This window comes from Triturus cristatus, chromosome 3_2, assembly GCF_964204655.1.
Source record: "Triturus cristatus chromosome 3_2, aTriCri1.1, whole genome shotgun sequence".
Classification (NCBI taxonomy): domain Eukaryota; kingdom Metazoa; phylum Chordata; class Amphibia; order Caudata; family Salamandridae; genus Triturus; species Triturus cristatus.
The window spans coordinates 152,984,168-153,000,493 of NC_140584.1; the positions used below are offsets into that span (position 1 = coordinate 152,984,168).

Sequence of the window (16,326 nt, forward strand, 5' to 3'; positions counted from 1 at the left end):
AAGAGTGTTTGTTCAAAACCTGCATGGAGGAAACAGCCAAGAAGGGCAGGGTCGGGTACACTATTTACTGGGTCCGCAGGTCAGGAGGGATCCAAGGAGTCTCATCTTCTGTCCTGGAAGTCCGAGAAAAGAGAGTGCTGCTATCCAGGGGCAGAGTTCGGGCCCTTGATAGATGAGGTGGACCCTAAGTGAATGAGACACCACAAGACTCCTGCTTCCTCCACAGCTGGGTCCGGTCAATCCATTCACGGCACTCAAAGTGTGTAGAAAAAGGCTTGATGTTCCCCCTCTTTCACAAAACGACTGGGCTGGCCCTCCATGTCCACGATAGAGGGGAACTCTGCCCACTCGCAGCGCTTTTCAATGACTCCACAGAATGAAACTTCACAAACTCCCCCCTGGCCTACTCACATGCAGTAGCATACCAATGTGCAATGCATATGTCTGTAATGTTGACGTTTAAGGAGTTTAACCCCTTGAGTGCCCATGACGAGATAGTCTCGTCATGGGCCGCGGTTGCGCTGTGCCCATGACGAGACTATCTCGTCATGAACCCCGCCCGCTAATTCAACGCCCGGCACAGGGCGGGGAAATGGCGGGGCACACAAGGGGTTAAAGAAATACACCTATATGATCACATTGTATGTATAAATTCGGTGCAAGCTGCCTTCAAACAAACGGAGCCTTGCACAAAAAAGGATATCAATTCAAAAACCAAAAAGTCACCATACAGATGTGTTTAAATAAATTCCAGAAGCTCTTGCATGAAAAACATATGCAACACACATTATTGGAATATGTGCAATGCAACATGGTATAGAAATTGCAATAGACAACGTGTAACATTTACCTTATAAATTAACAGTAAAATAATGTCAGTCCCAAATTTGAAGTACTCAACATATACATCCATGTAACAGTTCCCCTTGTCTAGTTCATGTCCTGTACTGTATCCAATTTCAATAGTCACAATATTTTATACGGTGTAATGCATATATGCTCATACCAACAGTAATCAAGTTGAAACAAACCCACCTGCAGTAGCACATACAAAAAACATTTTCAACATCAATTAGTTGTTGCCAGTGACCATTACTCTGATGAATGCCTTCATGTAAATTCAAATGACCATCACATACTATGTTAACCAGTGTATGCACTTAACAAAGTAGACAATGAAAAAATCTGTTGTATCACCAGCCATTTTCTAAAGAAAAATAAGTGCTTCATATTTTAGTCAAAACATTACTAGGAATTAAGTAACTGCAAAGGAAACTTAATGCAGGACTAACTTGGTTTACCTAAAAATGTGGATTTATTCCAAACAATGAGATATGTCACTCAATAGACTTTAAAAGACAAATGGCAGTCCATAACCTATTTACAAGTCGTGTATATGGTTGTTCCGGTGGTGGGGTGGTGTGTATGGGTGTGGTGGTGGGTGCAGAGTGTATGGGTGTGCTGGTGGCGGTTCATGTTGGTGTGGAGTCTATGGGTGTGGTAGGGATAGTGCATGCGGGTGTGTTCGTGGGTGTGGAGTCTGTTGGTGTGGGTGTGGTGGTAGTACATGTGGTGGTGGGTGTGGAGTCTGTGAGTGTTGTGGTGGTGGGGTAGTGCTTGTGGGTGTGGTAGGGTGTATAGAGTCTGTGGGTATTCTGGTGGGTGCAGAGGCTGTGGGTGTGCAGGTGGTGGTGTATGTGGGTATGTTGGCGGGTGTGGTGGCTGTTGTGGTGGTGGTGCACATGGGTGTGGTGCTGGGCGTGATGTCTGTTGCTGTGCTGGTGGTGGAGGTGGTGCATGTATTTGGCTTGGTAGTGGGTGCAGTATCTGTCTGTTTAGGTGTGTGTCTGTGTTTTCTGCTGTCTTTGCGTTTATGTGTGTATTTGCTACATGTGTGTGTTGGAGTGGGTGCATGCCAAGATGTGAGTGTGCTTGGGACATGGCTGGGAATAGGGAATTGGATGGGAAAGGGGTTGGAGGTAGCGTGCAAGGCTGGGGTGGTTGAAAGGATGTGGTCAGTAAGGAGTCCAGAGCTTGAACAGACCACTATAGACCAGACATACCAATGTGAATGCCTTCCTGATAAGCTGCCATTTGTTGCATATGGCAGCTAAGCCCCTGGATGGCATTCAGGAGTACAGTCTGACCTAGAGTGAATCTGTGGAGGAGTTCAATAGCCTTCTCACTCAGCGCAGCAGGGGGGACAGGGGCAGGGGTAGGTACCTGTTCCAGGGTTGGTCAACTGGGAGGGGAGCAAAAGAGAGGGTGGAGATGGATATCTTGGGGGCAGACAAGGATGCAGGTGGAACTGGAGCAGTACCACCACTACTCCGGACTAGTCGCTTGGGGAGGCCTCCAAAGAAAATGGTGAGCTGGTGGCCTCCATGCAAGTCTCCTCACCCTCCATGGCACTCTGTCCCTCTGTGTAGGTGGTCTCTCCAGCTGAGACACAGTGGGCAGCTGCTCCCCTGCTTATGTTGCCAACGTCTCCTTCACCTCTCAAGATGATGCTGAAAAGACTTATACAATAGTTTTATTGTAGCTGTGTGAATAGAACTGGTCAATAACTTTGAGCACAAAACATTTTCCTAGTTTCTATACTGCACCTGCTTCAAGGCTCACAAACATTTGATATTTACATTATATTTTCATGCATTTAGGTAACATTTTCTGAAAACTGTTTGGTCACAGTTTTGTAATTCCCCATGATAGCTCCTGCATCATATATGATCTTGCCACTTAATCATTTTAATTTCTCTAATTGAACTGTAGAACACCTCTGAATGGTTTGCCTTTGTTCTCCAGAATAGTGAACCTATTTCATCAATAAGGATATACACTAAAAATACCTTTGGGCATTATGTGTACAAGTTCCAAAAACTGCATTAATGACATACAGTAAAAGTAAAATATGCATCAATGTGTGTCAACAAATACTGCAATGTTGTGCCAATAATTGTAGAAACTGAAAGCCTTTGGCAATTTCACAATGGTAGCACTTACCCCAAGTAACTCAAATATAGTGCAAATGTACAACATATTATATGATTGCAGTACTGAAGTGGCCTGTCAATGTATCACACACTATGTATTTACCTATGCTGTTGAAGAAATGTATACATATTGTCATTGTGGACTGACAAATGACTAGCGTAAGTAATTACATAGGGCTTCATACTTTTCAAATCCACTTTAGTACCGAGCAAATTCTTATTCTTATTTGACTCAGAAATATCTCAAATTATTTCAAGGTTGTCTCACCATTGAGAAATTGTTGATCAGGATATGGTAGCTTTCACTTTAGACAAAAAGTGGTACCACATCACAGTAAATGTGACATACACTGATTCACATATGATACCCCCATCAAAGAATCAAATGTAATTCATAATATGAAACAGATCCCTCCTTGCTGCATTTCACCATTTTTGAAATGAGTAATGATTGGGCCTGATTTTGAGGCTTCACAATGGGATACTCCAACATATATGCAATCTGACAAAATCTATTCAAGTATCCCATTTTTTTCCATCACTGAGTTCCCATCTGGATATAACAAAGGACATTGAAAAATGGTTTGGGGTATGTGTTACTCCGTCACCATTGTGTACACATTTGTGTTTGTCTATCACAAGTCTTTGTACAAAACACACACTGGCTTACATATACATTTGTGAAAGAGTAAGACATCATGCAAATCTGTTGGCTTTTAACATGTATGAAACAGTACATCTCATGCAAATCACAATTGAAATATGATAGACTCCAAAATGTAGGCATTAATCCCGATATGAGTAGCAATTTTGGATCCCATGCTCATTCTTGTTTATGTGAAATTCCAACTTACCAATGTGATGCTCGGAAACTCCGCTGTATCATAAGTGCATAGTATGCTATGTCACATGTAATCGGTCTACCATTAAATCATCAACAATACTGGAGGAGCATCACACCTAACACAACAAACACTAGTGGCCTGTTTGGTACAACTGTCCCTCATGACATCAAACAACGTAATGTATATGTGTAGTTTAGGCAGCCATGTATCTGCTCAGAACAGTCCTTTGGTAGAGAACAGGAATAAAGTGGAATCATTTCCCAAAAAACTTAATAGACAAAGCACTTCATCATACACAGTGTACAAAACTTACACCTACAAGAACTCTTATTTTGCATTGGACATGGGTCACCCTTAATGTTGATGGGAATATTCCTGGCTGTATCAACAAATTAGTCATGTAATATGTGAAACTCAAATAAGAACTTACACCCTTGTTGCTGCTGTTGGGCTCTCAACTGTCCATCAAGATGGGGATAGGCCACCGCAGGAATGTGGGCCTTTAGTGGGGTCAGTGTATTGCACCCATGCTTCCCACTTTGGAAGAACTGCCAGAGCTGGACTTCAGCTGATTTTCTGGTCCAGCATCATAGGTTCTCCCATCTCTTTCTGCAATGGAGGCTACACTGCTTGTAGACCCCTAGGGTTCTAGATATCCCACTTCTGATGGGTGTTGACCTTGTATGGATTCAAGAAATTAAAAAGAAAAAGATTGCTTTGTGACTTTTTGTTTGTCTGTATTGATGTAACTCAATATTACTACATCTACAACATGCATGACTCACAACTTACCATACAACATGTGCATGTTCACATGCTGACCAAAACAAACATAATGCACACTTTTGTAGTGACCTGTTGACTACCCTTATCCCTTGGCATGTTCTCAACTCACTAATCAAGGCCAGGAACATCATCTAGGCCAGGAGGGTCCCACATTTTCTGTGATGTGAGCTACTTCTGATCAGTGCAAAACATTTTGAGCTACTGAAGGCTAAACAACTTGCGCATTGTTACTGGACACCGTCACAGGCCAGCTTCATTGGCTTTTGGCTTTGTCCGTCATGGTGTTGAAGTCCCACTATGCGATAAACTTTTGTTGTGTGTGATTACAAATGTCCTGACGGCAAGGTCGGTCGACCGCCATTTAAGAAGGCTAAACAGTGTGTTTGTGACTGTTAAGGATGTCACCACCACTCAAAATGGTGGCTAATGTGTTTACAAATTCAAACTTCACAGGACACTCATGTATTTTTACAAAATACGTTTATATGTAGTGCGTTACTGTGGCAAAATGCGATAGTTCCGCAGTTTTGTTCACACTTCTGTTGATAGTATTTTGGATAAAAAAATGTGTTAATGTGTAAGTAATACATTAGAAAAGTATTATATACACAATCTTTCATAATTAAAACAGCTAAAAAATTACATTTGTGAAGTTAAAATGACAAAAACATATGGAACATTAAAATATGTTGTAAAACCATGTATATTTTTACCACAAGCCTAGGAGAGAGAGGAGACAACAGCCTCAAGTGTACCACCCATTTCCAGACCCTGTCACCATTGAAAAACAGGATATTATCAAAGATTTCAGATTGAATACTATACTAGATTTATGTCATTAGCTGGAGCCTGATCTTCTGCCTCACAACAAAAATCCAACATCTGTTACACCAATTGTCAAACTCATTGCAGTGCTTCATTTTGTGGACACAGGATGATTCCAACACAATGTGGCAGTATCTAGTGGTATGTCACAACCCACATCTAGTGGTGTTCTACAAGAAGATATTTCCTCAATGATGAGCTTCATCCAGTTTCTACATTAGGATTTTGAGAATGTGAATGGTGATTTCTATGCTTTGGGTCACCTACCACATGTGGTTGTATTAATTGATGTCATTCATAATGCCTTAATACCACCACATGTCAGGGAAGAAGTGTACTGGAATCGGAAGCACTTCCATTCAATCAATGTGCAAGTTGTCTGCTTAGCTGATTTGTACATCACAAGTGTATCTCCGCATTTACATGGATCATCCCAGGATTCCTTTGTGCTACAGAACAACAGCATACCCCTGCAAATGTCACAACTTGGACCTGAGAGGGCCTGGCTTGTTGGTAAGCACAATCTGACATAACATTGTTTGGGCAATTTCAGGGTGAACCATCTGAAATTGTGTTACATATCCTGTCTCTTCTCTTTTTTTCCATATAGAAGACTCATCTTATCCTAACTGAACATGGTTGTTGGCACCACTACAGAATCCAGCAATGTGAGGGGAAGTCCACATCCCTGAGGCCCATGGAACAACACAGAGGCCAGTAAAGTGGGCTTTCAGGCTCCTAAAGGCCAGATTTTGCTGTCTGAACAAGAATGGTGAAGTACTCCTCTACTCACCCGAGAAGGTGTGCCAAGTCACCATGGCCTGCTGTATGCTGCACAACATAGCCCTGCAACGGAACATCCTTTACATCGCAGAAGATGGAGATCATGAAGAGCCAGTAGGTGAGACTCGGGAAATGCCAAATGAAATTAATAGTGGTGCAAAGAAAAGAGTTGACTTAAGTCAGGATATCATTGACAACTTCTTCACACGAGTGTAAGTATCTCTTTACATGTTATCACATTCACTGTTAAACCAAGTATTGATGTAATGAAGAAAAACATATGTGCTGGACATTTTTAGGGAGGAAGGGCAAGTTCAGGGAAATCCAGGCCACAGGTCTTTGTTGATCAAAGTTTTGACACTTTGACTTTTGTGTTCATCGTGATTGTTTACTTCTGATTGAGTTTAAAATGTGTCCTCAAAAAGATGACTTTGTAAGGTGTCAATTTTGTTATTTACCTCATCTTTTTGTTTTGATCCGTTTTAGGTATCTTCAGCATGTCATCTTTATTTGGACATTCCAAAGCTGTGATATTTGCAGTTTTATGGTGCTGTTTTGAAGGTCAAAGGGACCATGGGTTGATCCTGTGAAAGACAGAAAATACTTTGGCTGTACATATCTTGTACCATGACAACTTGCACAGTAATTGTATAGAATTTTAGAAGATTGCATTGGGCTCAATCTCTGTTGTATGTTGGCACTAAGTCAATCTGTGTGCCATCAAATTCTCAAACCACATGTGGTAGTAGAGCAAAAGCATGCAAAAATGCCTTCACATTGCCTAAATCCTCATTTAATGTAATGTATATTAAGCTCTTAAAGTGTCTCGTCATTGTAGGACAAACTTCTTGTAGCACACCACTTAAACATTGGTTGAGACATTCTCCCAGATACTGGTGCGGTGTATTGGAATGATACTGTGTCTACGAAATGTAGTCCTGCCATGATTTTGAATATCGGTGTTATTGATATGGGATTCCTTATGTGAGCCAGATGATCTAGCTCCAGATGATGACATAAATGTATAATAATGTGCTTATTGAATCTTATTTTTTCTCTATCTCCTTCTTTCATGTTGGCAAGGTCTGGAATTGGCAATGTGTAATCTCGCACTGAGTATGTGTGTCATGTATGGATTGTCATGTTTGTGAACATCTTGACTGACAAAGCTTTGACAAATATAAAAAAAGCTACTAGTTGATGAGTTATAGGTATTTGTATTTTGTTGTCATGGTTGTGAACTTGAGATAAACATGACCTACTTGCAATTCGTTTATTATCACACACCCATTTGTTTTTTTAAATTGTAATTTATGGTGGAAGGAACCAAATTAAATAATTGACTTGAGGAATATTACACCGGTCTTTTACTTTGTGAGTTGTGATTTTATCAACAAAATCTAATGAACTAAATCAGGATGAAAATGAAACAAGCAAACAAAATATAGTAAATGTCAGGCATTGTGAATGAGACCGTTCTTGAAGAGCCAAAATAGTTTCAAGCCTAATTTCCAAAATACAAGTGGCATCAGAAAGTGAAATGTGCTCAGAGAAATAGAGTGAATGGTAGTCCCATGCACAAGGAAATGTAATTTGATTTCTCTTGCTGGCCATGTCAGAGGTCTTGCCATCCTCTTCTGCTGGTAGTCTGAATATACATCTGCTCCTGTAGGGGGGATCCACAGTTGCAGGGACTAGGGTGGGTGCTGATATTTTGTCTAATGGCAGGGCTTCCTTTTCTAAGGCTGCAAAAGATGTGCTTGGGCCAGATGTTGTAGGGCCGCAGAAAGGGGTAGATGTTGCTCTGGAAGCCCTGCACATATATATGATAATGTCCTACAGCACTCCAGTCTGAGATCCCAAATTGGCGTTGAGATTCGCCATCTGTACATTTTGCTCCCTCTGTACCTGCCTCATGTTCTGAAGCTCTGAGAGTACCTGGCTCAACATGTCTTAGGACTGATGGAGTGATCCCAAGACTTGGTTGAGGGTGGCCTGGGTAACAGTCAAGCCAATGGCCTTACTTTGCTGGCCCACAGGTTCCCTCCCTCGACCACTAACCCCACTACCATGTGACCTTGACCCAGTCTACCCCATCCCACTGGTTCCTGACTGCACTTGAGGTGGTGAGGGTGTTGACCGACCAGCAGCCAGGACTGGGGGGCACATGATTAGGCTGATGTTGATTTGGACATAAGAAGTGGTGGTATCAATGGCCTGAGATGTGGTAACAGCTTGTGTGTGTGGGATTAGTGAAACTCACTGGAAGTGTCTGCAAAGGCAGACCATATGGGCCAGTCAGCTCCTCATTACACATACTTGCAGGCGTGGAGTCCTCATTGAAGGCTTGTTCCTGGTGTGAAGTGGAAGTCGCCTCAGTGGCAGGTGTTTGCACACAGACTCTCGGTGTTGGACCTATTAAGAATGAAAAAATAACATATTAAAAGTCTGGATTATACATTAAATGAGTTTGTAGCTAAAAGAGTAGCAACCAACAAGGGAACAAATATGTAACTTAATGATTGTACATATCAGTGGTATTACAATCAATTACATAAACAGATTTAAAGGAGACACAGAAGAAAATCAGAATAGCAGGTAAAAAGATGTCCTGAAATGGCAAAAAAGAAATTAATCAGAAAATCTACATTAAATATGCCAAACATTCCAGCGAACACAGTAGAGAGGAGAAATGTGAAATAAAAACATTCTGAGGCCTAGCATGCCAAAAAACTCACTATAACACAACCTAGAATGATATATAGCATCAATCATCATATGAATATTGCTGAGTTCATTTTAAAACAACTCCACTTATATTCATCATAGAAATTTGCATACCTTACAGTTTTGAAGTGAACAAACTTTGCTTTGTGAAACAAATGACACATTCTATAGCATAGAAAGTAAAGGACACCATAAATACATTGCACCTTAATATATATGGAAATGTTGCAAAAAAGAGAATGAGCAAGACATCATAGCAATCTTAGTTTCACCAAAACAAAAAAAGGTATCATGGTAGTTGTCATTTCAAATATATATTAACAACACTTACAACATACCTAGTGAAAGAATGCAGTTAAAAATGACAGACATTTACTATTTAAAGATATGAAAAATGGTATTTGGTGCACAAACACTGAGAAGGACCATTACATCATTGGAAATGTAATGGAGGTTGATATCTGCAATCTCAAATAAAAGATAATGCATTGAAACTCACAACCAAGACAAACAATGGATTGATACAAATATATGTAGGATTCTATGTTTGTAAAAGGTGCAAAGCACATTAGCAACAGCTAAAAGAAAGAGTAATAAGGACATTTAGGTTTAGCGACCCATTCAACACTGTAACTTACCAATCTCCACTCCACCAGGGATTCCTGTCAAGCCTTCAGGATGTAGAATCTGTATGACCTTCTCCTCCCAGGGCTTGAGCTGTAAAGGGGGCCTGGAACAACCACCACCAGTCCTATGGGCCTCATTGTGATGTTTGGAGGCCAAGGAACACAGATCATTCTACCTCCTCCTAATTTCCTCCTATATGTGCAGGTTGTTTGCTACAGAATTCACTCTGTCAACTATTATGGACCTCATTTCCTTTTTCTGAGATAATGGAAAATTTTGGACTTGGGCTCCAAACAATTGTAGCTCTACTCTTATGGTTTCATCCATAATGACTGACAATTCTCCCTCAGTGAAACATGGATTTTTAGGGCGTATATTTGGGAATATTTGGAAACAACCTGACACTATTTTGGTTACAATTTTCTAGTATCTTCTACCATGCCCCGCTGCACAACTCTGGTCTGCCTTAGCTTTGAGAGAAAGAAGGGAAATCCATTATCCACCTGAATGATATCCCATCACTTATGGCCGAGAGAACTGTTACAAACTATTTATCTGCTTTAGAGTTTCCCAGTCACCGCAAGGATCAAACTATATGTAATCTTCTTTGACGCAATGTCATATATCAAGTGTGATGGCTTATCTAACTTAAACTGCTACACATCAAACCAGAACTCTCAACTTATAATATTACAAACTTTACGAAGGAAGAGAGCTCCTCTGCCAAAAATTGTGAAAGTGGGTCAGGTGTCACACAGTTGCTGATTTAGACCCCATCATTTTTTTTTAAAGAAGTGAAATCTCAGATAATTCCCAATTGTTAGGGGACGCTTGTTTTTGCATAATTTTCCTTTTCCTCCCAGTTACTATTTTTCAATTAGTCTTGTGCTTAGGAGACTGGTTCAATCAGAAAATGTCTCACTGGCACTCTCAAATTGCTGTGTGCTGCAATCACAAGCACAAGATATTTTATGCTTGGTCCTTTCTGCCGAAAGTATCTCGAAAGGTTTTTGTACAAGAGATTTGCTATGCACACAGCTTTTTTCTCAATCAGCAAAATGTAATTCATGCTACATGTAATTTTCATGAAAACAACAAGCATTATTTGAGAAAACATTTAGCAATTTTGCCCAACCCTTATCCTCACCAGCACATCCGCATACCCAAAAACAACTGCAATTATGCATGTAGGACACTATCCAGAAGCAAAGACTACAGATACATACTTTCAAGTATATCATTCTTATCTGGGTTCTTATGTCCGGGATGGTGCTCATGTTTGGTCTCATGACTAGAATTAAAGAGCTAGTTAATAATGGTGCTTTCACTGAGAGGGTGTTACCTCTAGTGCAGACTATTTCAAAAATACTTAAACAATGGGGGGAAAGTTGAGGATGCAATAAACCAAAGTATTTGAGGGTAAGGCCCCTGACCTTGGCAGTGAATCGATAGATCTTCTTAAATACAACCCCAGATTCTGGGCCCTGTTACTAGTGAATGTTTTTAAGAGTTTAGCCCACTCCCCCTTACCTAGCACAAGGTCAACTTTAATATTAGTCCCTGTTTTTGAAAAGGGAGCTCGCTTGCAGCCTAGTTGCTATAGGGCCATTTCTTTATTAGACACAACCCTAAAAATCCTGTCCTGGGTTTACATAATCAGATAAAGGAATGGGGAATACAGTCGTACATTTTTTACCCCTGTTAGTATGGATTCAGATCCAAGATCGGCACAATAGAACAGTGCCTTACCCATAACCTGCTAATTGGAAAATATACTATGGCCTCAAACTCTCCAATATATCTGGCATTTATGGATCTGACCACAGCGTTTCGATAGTGAAAATCGCTCAAAACAGTGGTCTGTTCTTTTAGCTCTTTGTATGGATGAAGCCCTGGTGCAGTTTTCAGCTTATTTGCACAGGGCCAGAATAAGAATAAACACTCAGGGGGAGTTCTTTCGAGATATTGGCATATATCGGGGTGTGAGACAAGGATGTGCTTTAGCTCCACTTTTATTATTTTGTATATAAATGATCTTTATCCTTTCTTATTAACTCCTACCCTGATGTCCCTAAAGCCAAAGGTTCATTTTAACCATTTTTGTTGCACGCCAACGATGCCGTAATAATGGCTCGTACACGTAGGGTTTTTCAACTGTTAGTACAATAATGGAACATGGACAGAACACGTCGTACAATGTAGGAATAAATTCTCCAGGGCGATTAGTTTGCTGTTTAGTATACCACAACCTAGGAGGGGCGGTGCTCTTCTCCCACTCCTGCAGATATTTTTAAAGCAATGCCTCATGATGGCTAAATACAGTGATGAGGTATGGGGTATTAACAAGTGTAATATAATCCATGCAGAAGGAAAGAGATTCTGTAGAAAAATCTTAGGGGGTCCCAATTCTACCCCAAATCATAGTGAATTGAACGTACCCTTTATTGAAGATTCCATTAGTGTTCGACCTTTGCTATAATGGTTAGCAGTATGGAGAAACACGGAGGCAAGCCTCGCTAGAGATATTATCTTGGATTGGCACTCTTGTGATAAAGGTAGGAGTATCCCATGGTTGGTGACCGTGTAATCCCGTTTTCATAAGGCAGGTTGCCAACAGTTGTTTGAGAACCCCGGCGGTCCACATACTAGTAGCAAAAAACAGCTGCAGACAGTTTTGTTTAAATCCCTGCAGGCTGAAAGATTGGTGATCAAGACAGAAAAGTAGAGTGTAGCAGCCTGTATAAATATAGGGAGCAAATAGATCAATCGCAAGATAGTTAACAAGATCTTTCGGGCACTGGGAGCATAGTCTATAGTTTTATTATAGGGGGAAGAGTTTAATATTTGTTGTTTTCATTTTTCAAGGCAAATTCAGATACTTCTACCTGCCCATGTGATGGGAGCTCAGGCCAATCTATGTTACATTTCCTATTCATCCGCAGTTTTTACGCAAAGACCATTTGTTACCCCTAATTAAGAGGCTCAGCCTTATCAATTTTAGAGAAGCATATAGCAAACTGCTGCAAATTAATGATGAGTGCATCTTTTATGTGGGCAAGTATCTGAGAATTGCTGTCCAGGCTTGATTTACAATGAACACCAATTAGAACTGTTTTATAATTGTATTCCTGTTCGATGTGGTTGTGGATGTCACTCTCTGAATTTTATAATGATTTTTATGAAAAGCTTGCTTTAAATGTTTAAAAAATATTTACTGCGGTTTTTAAATGTACTTTTATGAGTACTTTTGTACCCGAATAAATCATTTGTTGATTGATTGACTTGAACACTCCAGAAGCAGCATTGATGCACAGTACATTCTTTATTAGACTGCATGTATTTTCAAACCTTATCAATGGGACTCCTTGAAACATGGCTACTCGAATAGGATAATGACTTGTCTATACCATAGATAACCCATGATCTTATATAGGTGAGAAGGTGTGCAGGGAACTTTTTGGAAGCGAGACAGTTATTAAAATATTTGAGAATGTACACCAAGAACACTGTGGAAATTATTCCCTGTTATAAAATAGTTGCCATGCAGATTAATTAAAAACGCAACTGTGGATTATTGCAAATCACTGTCAAAATTACAATGTAATGTCACCCAAAGAACTCATATTGACTATCTGCAGTACACAATCAATACAAACTTCAAAGTTTAATATTTCTTATTATTTATTGCAGAACCTTTTCCTCCATGCTTAGGTAAGTGTTGCATTGTAGGTATCAACAGGATTTCAATATTATCCAGTGTTGTGTAAGGTGAAGAGCAATGATTGTAAGTTTTGTATTTCAGAATGGAGCAGAGTAAAAAGCTTTTCAAGTGAGTAAATAAGAAGAATGTCTGTGTTGTAAGTATGTCTATTTAGCTTAAGTGTACTTTAAGATTATGTATTTATTAGTCTTAGTTGAAGGATCGTATCCAAGTACAGCAGCCCTACGAGGAGCAGCCTGGCTGCTGCTCAGCCCATACTCCAACTGTCACACCTCACCACACAGGCACCCAGTGGCGGCTCGCAGAGGTAATGCTGTGGGGCGGTGAGGCGGGGCAGGGGAGGGGCTGAGTGGGGCAGTAGTGGAGTCTGACATACGACGGCAAAGGTGAACGTAAATAAATATCTGCCGTGGTATGTCGGACTCCACTACCCCCCGACCCAGCCCCTCCCCTGCCTCACCGCCCCACAGCGTTAACTCTGCGAGCCGCCACAGCAGGCACCCAAGCCAACATTCCACTCAGAACACTCACACTGGCTGAGCAGGATGGACCCAAGGTAACAGGGGAGATCTATAACTGCACTATCAAGATATAACATATCCTTCCCTTTTAGAAAAAACAAAAGATAAAAATAAAAAATGGAATTAAGTATTGACAAGAAGAAACATGAAAAGAGAAATTTGCAAAAGTACACAAATGCATGAAGGAATAAAGAATTAACCTGAAGACTCATAATAAAACAAAGAGAAAAATAAAGAAGATGGATAGATAGATGTACATGGAGACCCACAATATAGCATTGAGAAAATAAAGTAGAATGCATAGATAAAGAGAAAATGAAGAAGATGCAAAGATAAATATACAAGAGAAAATGAAGAAGATGCATAGATAAATATACAAGATATCACAAATGCTCCCCCTTTAAAAAAGTCATAAAAAGTAACAATAAAAACAATATTTGTTACCACTCATAGCTAGACAGCAGACAGTGAAAGAACCCTAGCAAATCACCCTCAGCATAAAGGAACAAAATTGCACCTACTATCACCACCCACCACTTCAACTGGTCAGACCAGCATGAGAGGTGGCACAACTCAACATGACATGAACTAGCTGTTGACACAACTCACACACACATGTCATAACATGGAAGTAATGGGTGAAGTACACCCGACAAAATGTCCCCAAACAAAGGCAAGTAGAATAAGATGTAAGAATAAGTTAAATTCACCCCGGACAAACATGCTTCCAGTAAGGACATGTAGGACATGTAGTGAACACCTTAGAAATGGGTGACTCCCACCCATACAGCCACACCTCATGTAAGGGCAATAAACAAAACGTGTAGCACAGGTTGACTTACACAATGTCCAGCCATCCCTCATGTAAGGGTATAAAACTTAAAGTGTAATGATGGGTGACAGAAAGGCCATGTAACCGACTATGTAGATATGGGTGAATACCACCTTAGCCCATTTTACCCTGCGACCCTGATCTTTCACAATCAGGGAAAGGTCTCTTGGACAGGGAAGGTGCATTACGCCCAAGCTCTTCGGCAGGGCCACCTCTAAAAATACCGGATTGTGGTCACTATGTACAGATGGAATAACTGAATGAGCTAGAACCCTAGCTAAGACGCCAGAGGATAAAAAGAAGTAGTCGATTACTGAGCCCAGGATCGAGCCTTTAAAAGTAGAGGCCCTACCTCCAGCCTCTATGAGATTAGATTCAAAGATGTTAATTGTGGCGAGGAGAACCTCAAGGGCCTCCCCCTGCTTAGTATGCTCTAAATGTGGAGCCACAGCGTCTACCGGCCCCTCATAGACATCAAGCCCCTTTAGGTAACACTCGTCAACGCAAGGATGAATATTAAAAACGCCCATAAGGACGAACTCGAAACCGGTGTTTTGTTTCTGACTATATTCCAACATAAAAGTTTGCAAGGCAGCCACATGTTGTGTAAGATCAGCACCTTCTCTTGCATTATAAAAATTAATTAACAAAAGTTTCAAAGTGTGGAAAACCAGCCATTCAACACAAAGGAAATTGTTAGAGTCAGTAGCCAACCGGGTGAAAGTACCCGTCAGGTGTAGTGACAAAAGAAACAATAAACCCCCTTTGGGACGACCAGCCCCCCCTGTAACAGCCGGAACGACAAAGCTGGAGTAGCCATCCACACAAATATTGCTAGAGGGGTCCCACGTTTCCTGGATGGCAATAATATCATGTTTACCTAAAAAATCCAACCAGGATGGGTCCGCTTTTTTAGAGCTTATCCCAGCCACGTTCTAACTCAGCAATTTACAACTGGCCCCACCAGGAGAGTAGTCCAAACAGGGATCAGATGTCTGAACCAGGTCTGGCAGTCAATCATTAGTTGTCAAGTCTGACAGTGGGGAACAGTAATTGTTCAGGGTCAAAATGGGAGGCTGTGGTGGCAAAACGTTCTGAGGAGGTAGGGAAACTACAGGCATATGCGGAGCTCCATAATTATGAGTCCCTCCCAGGGAAGGCACTCTTGGGAAAGAGTGAGGCTTCAAGGGTGGGGGTGGGATATACTTGGTGTTGCGGGGTAAAACCCGATGATTGTGTAACCCAGGGAGGGGTAGAGGGGCAGGTTGGTAGAAAACCCCAGGGGGACTGCTCTCCCTGCCTGATCTCAGACCAATCCCAAAACAGACTGTCAGCAATATTTGGTCTATTAAAGTTAACGATTACACAATCCCCCATCAATCGCTTTGGGCGTCGTCCCACCCACCCCACCCTTCTGGCCATAATGATGTTTGAAGAAAAATCCCGCCCACCACAACTACGCATAGTACACCATGATCTAGTAAGCCTCAGTAGGTCATGCGTAGATTCCATTACGCCCGTTTGGAGCGGGGGGACCCCAACAAAAACGGCTACCAGGGGGGCTGATTCCGGATGTAGATCAAGTGTAACCTGACTGCCCTTATCCTGTATCAAGATCCTTACTACGGGCTGAGGAACATCAATGCCAGCCCCGCCCACCAAGTGG

The 16,326-nt window shown here is 41.2% G+C and overlaps 1 protein-coding gene across 1 annotated transcript in view; it reads left to right on the forward strand.

The window, feature by feature from the left end:
- LOC146856924 (E3 ubiquitin-protein ligase TRIM39-like) overlaps positions 1-16,326 on the forward strand; it is a 243,182-nt gene that overhangs the window by 180,109 nt on the left and 46,747 nt on the right. The window contains exons 6-7 of the mRNA XM_085647006.1: positions 13,277-13,297; positions 13,389-13,415. Coding sequence (XP_085503132.1) covers positions 13,277-13,297; positions 13,389-13,415 — 48 coding nt within the window. The remainder of the gene's footprint in view (positions 1-13,276; positions 13,298-13,388; positions 13,416-16,326) is intronic.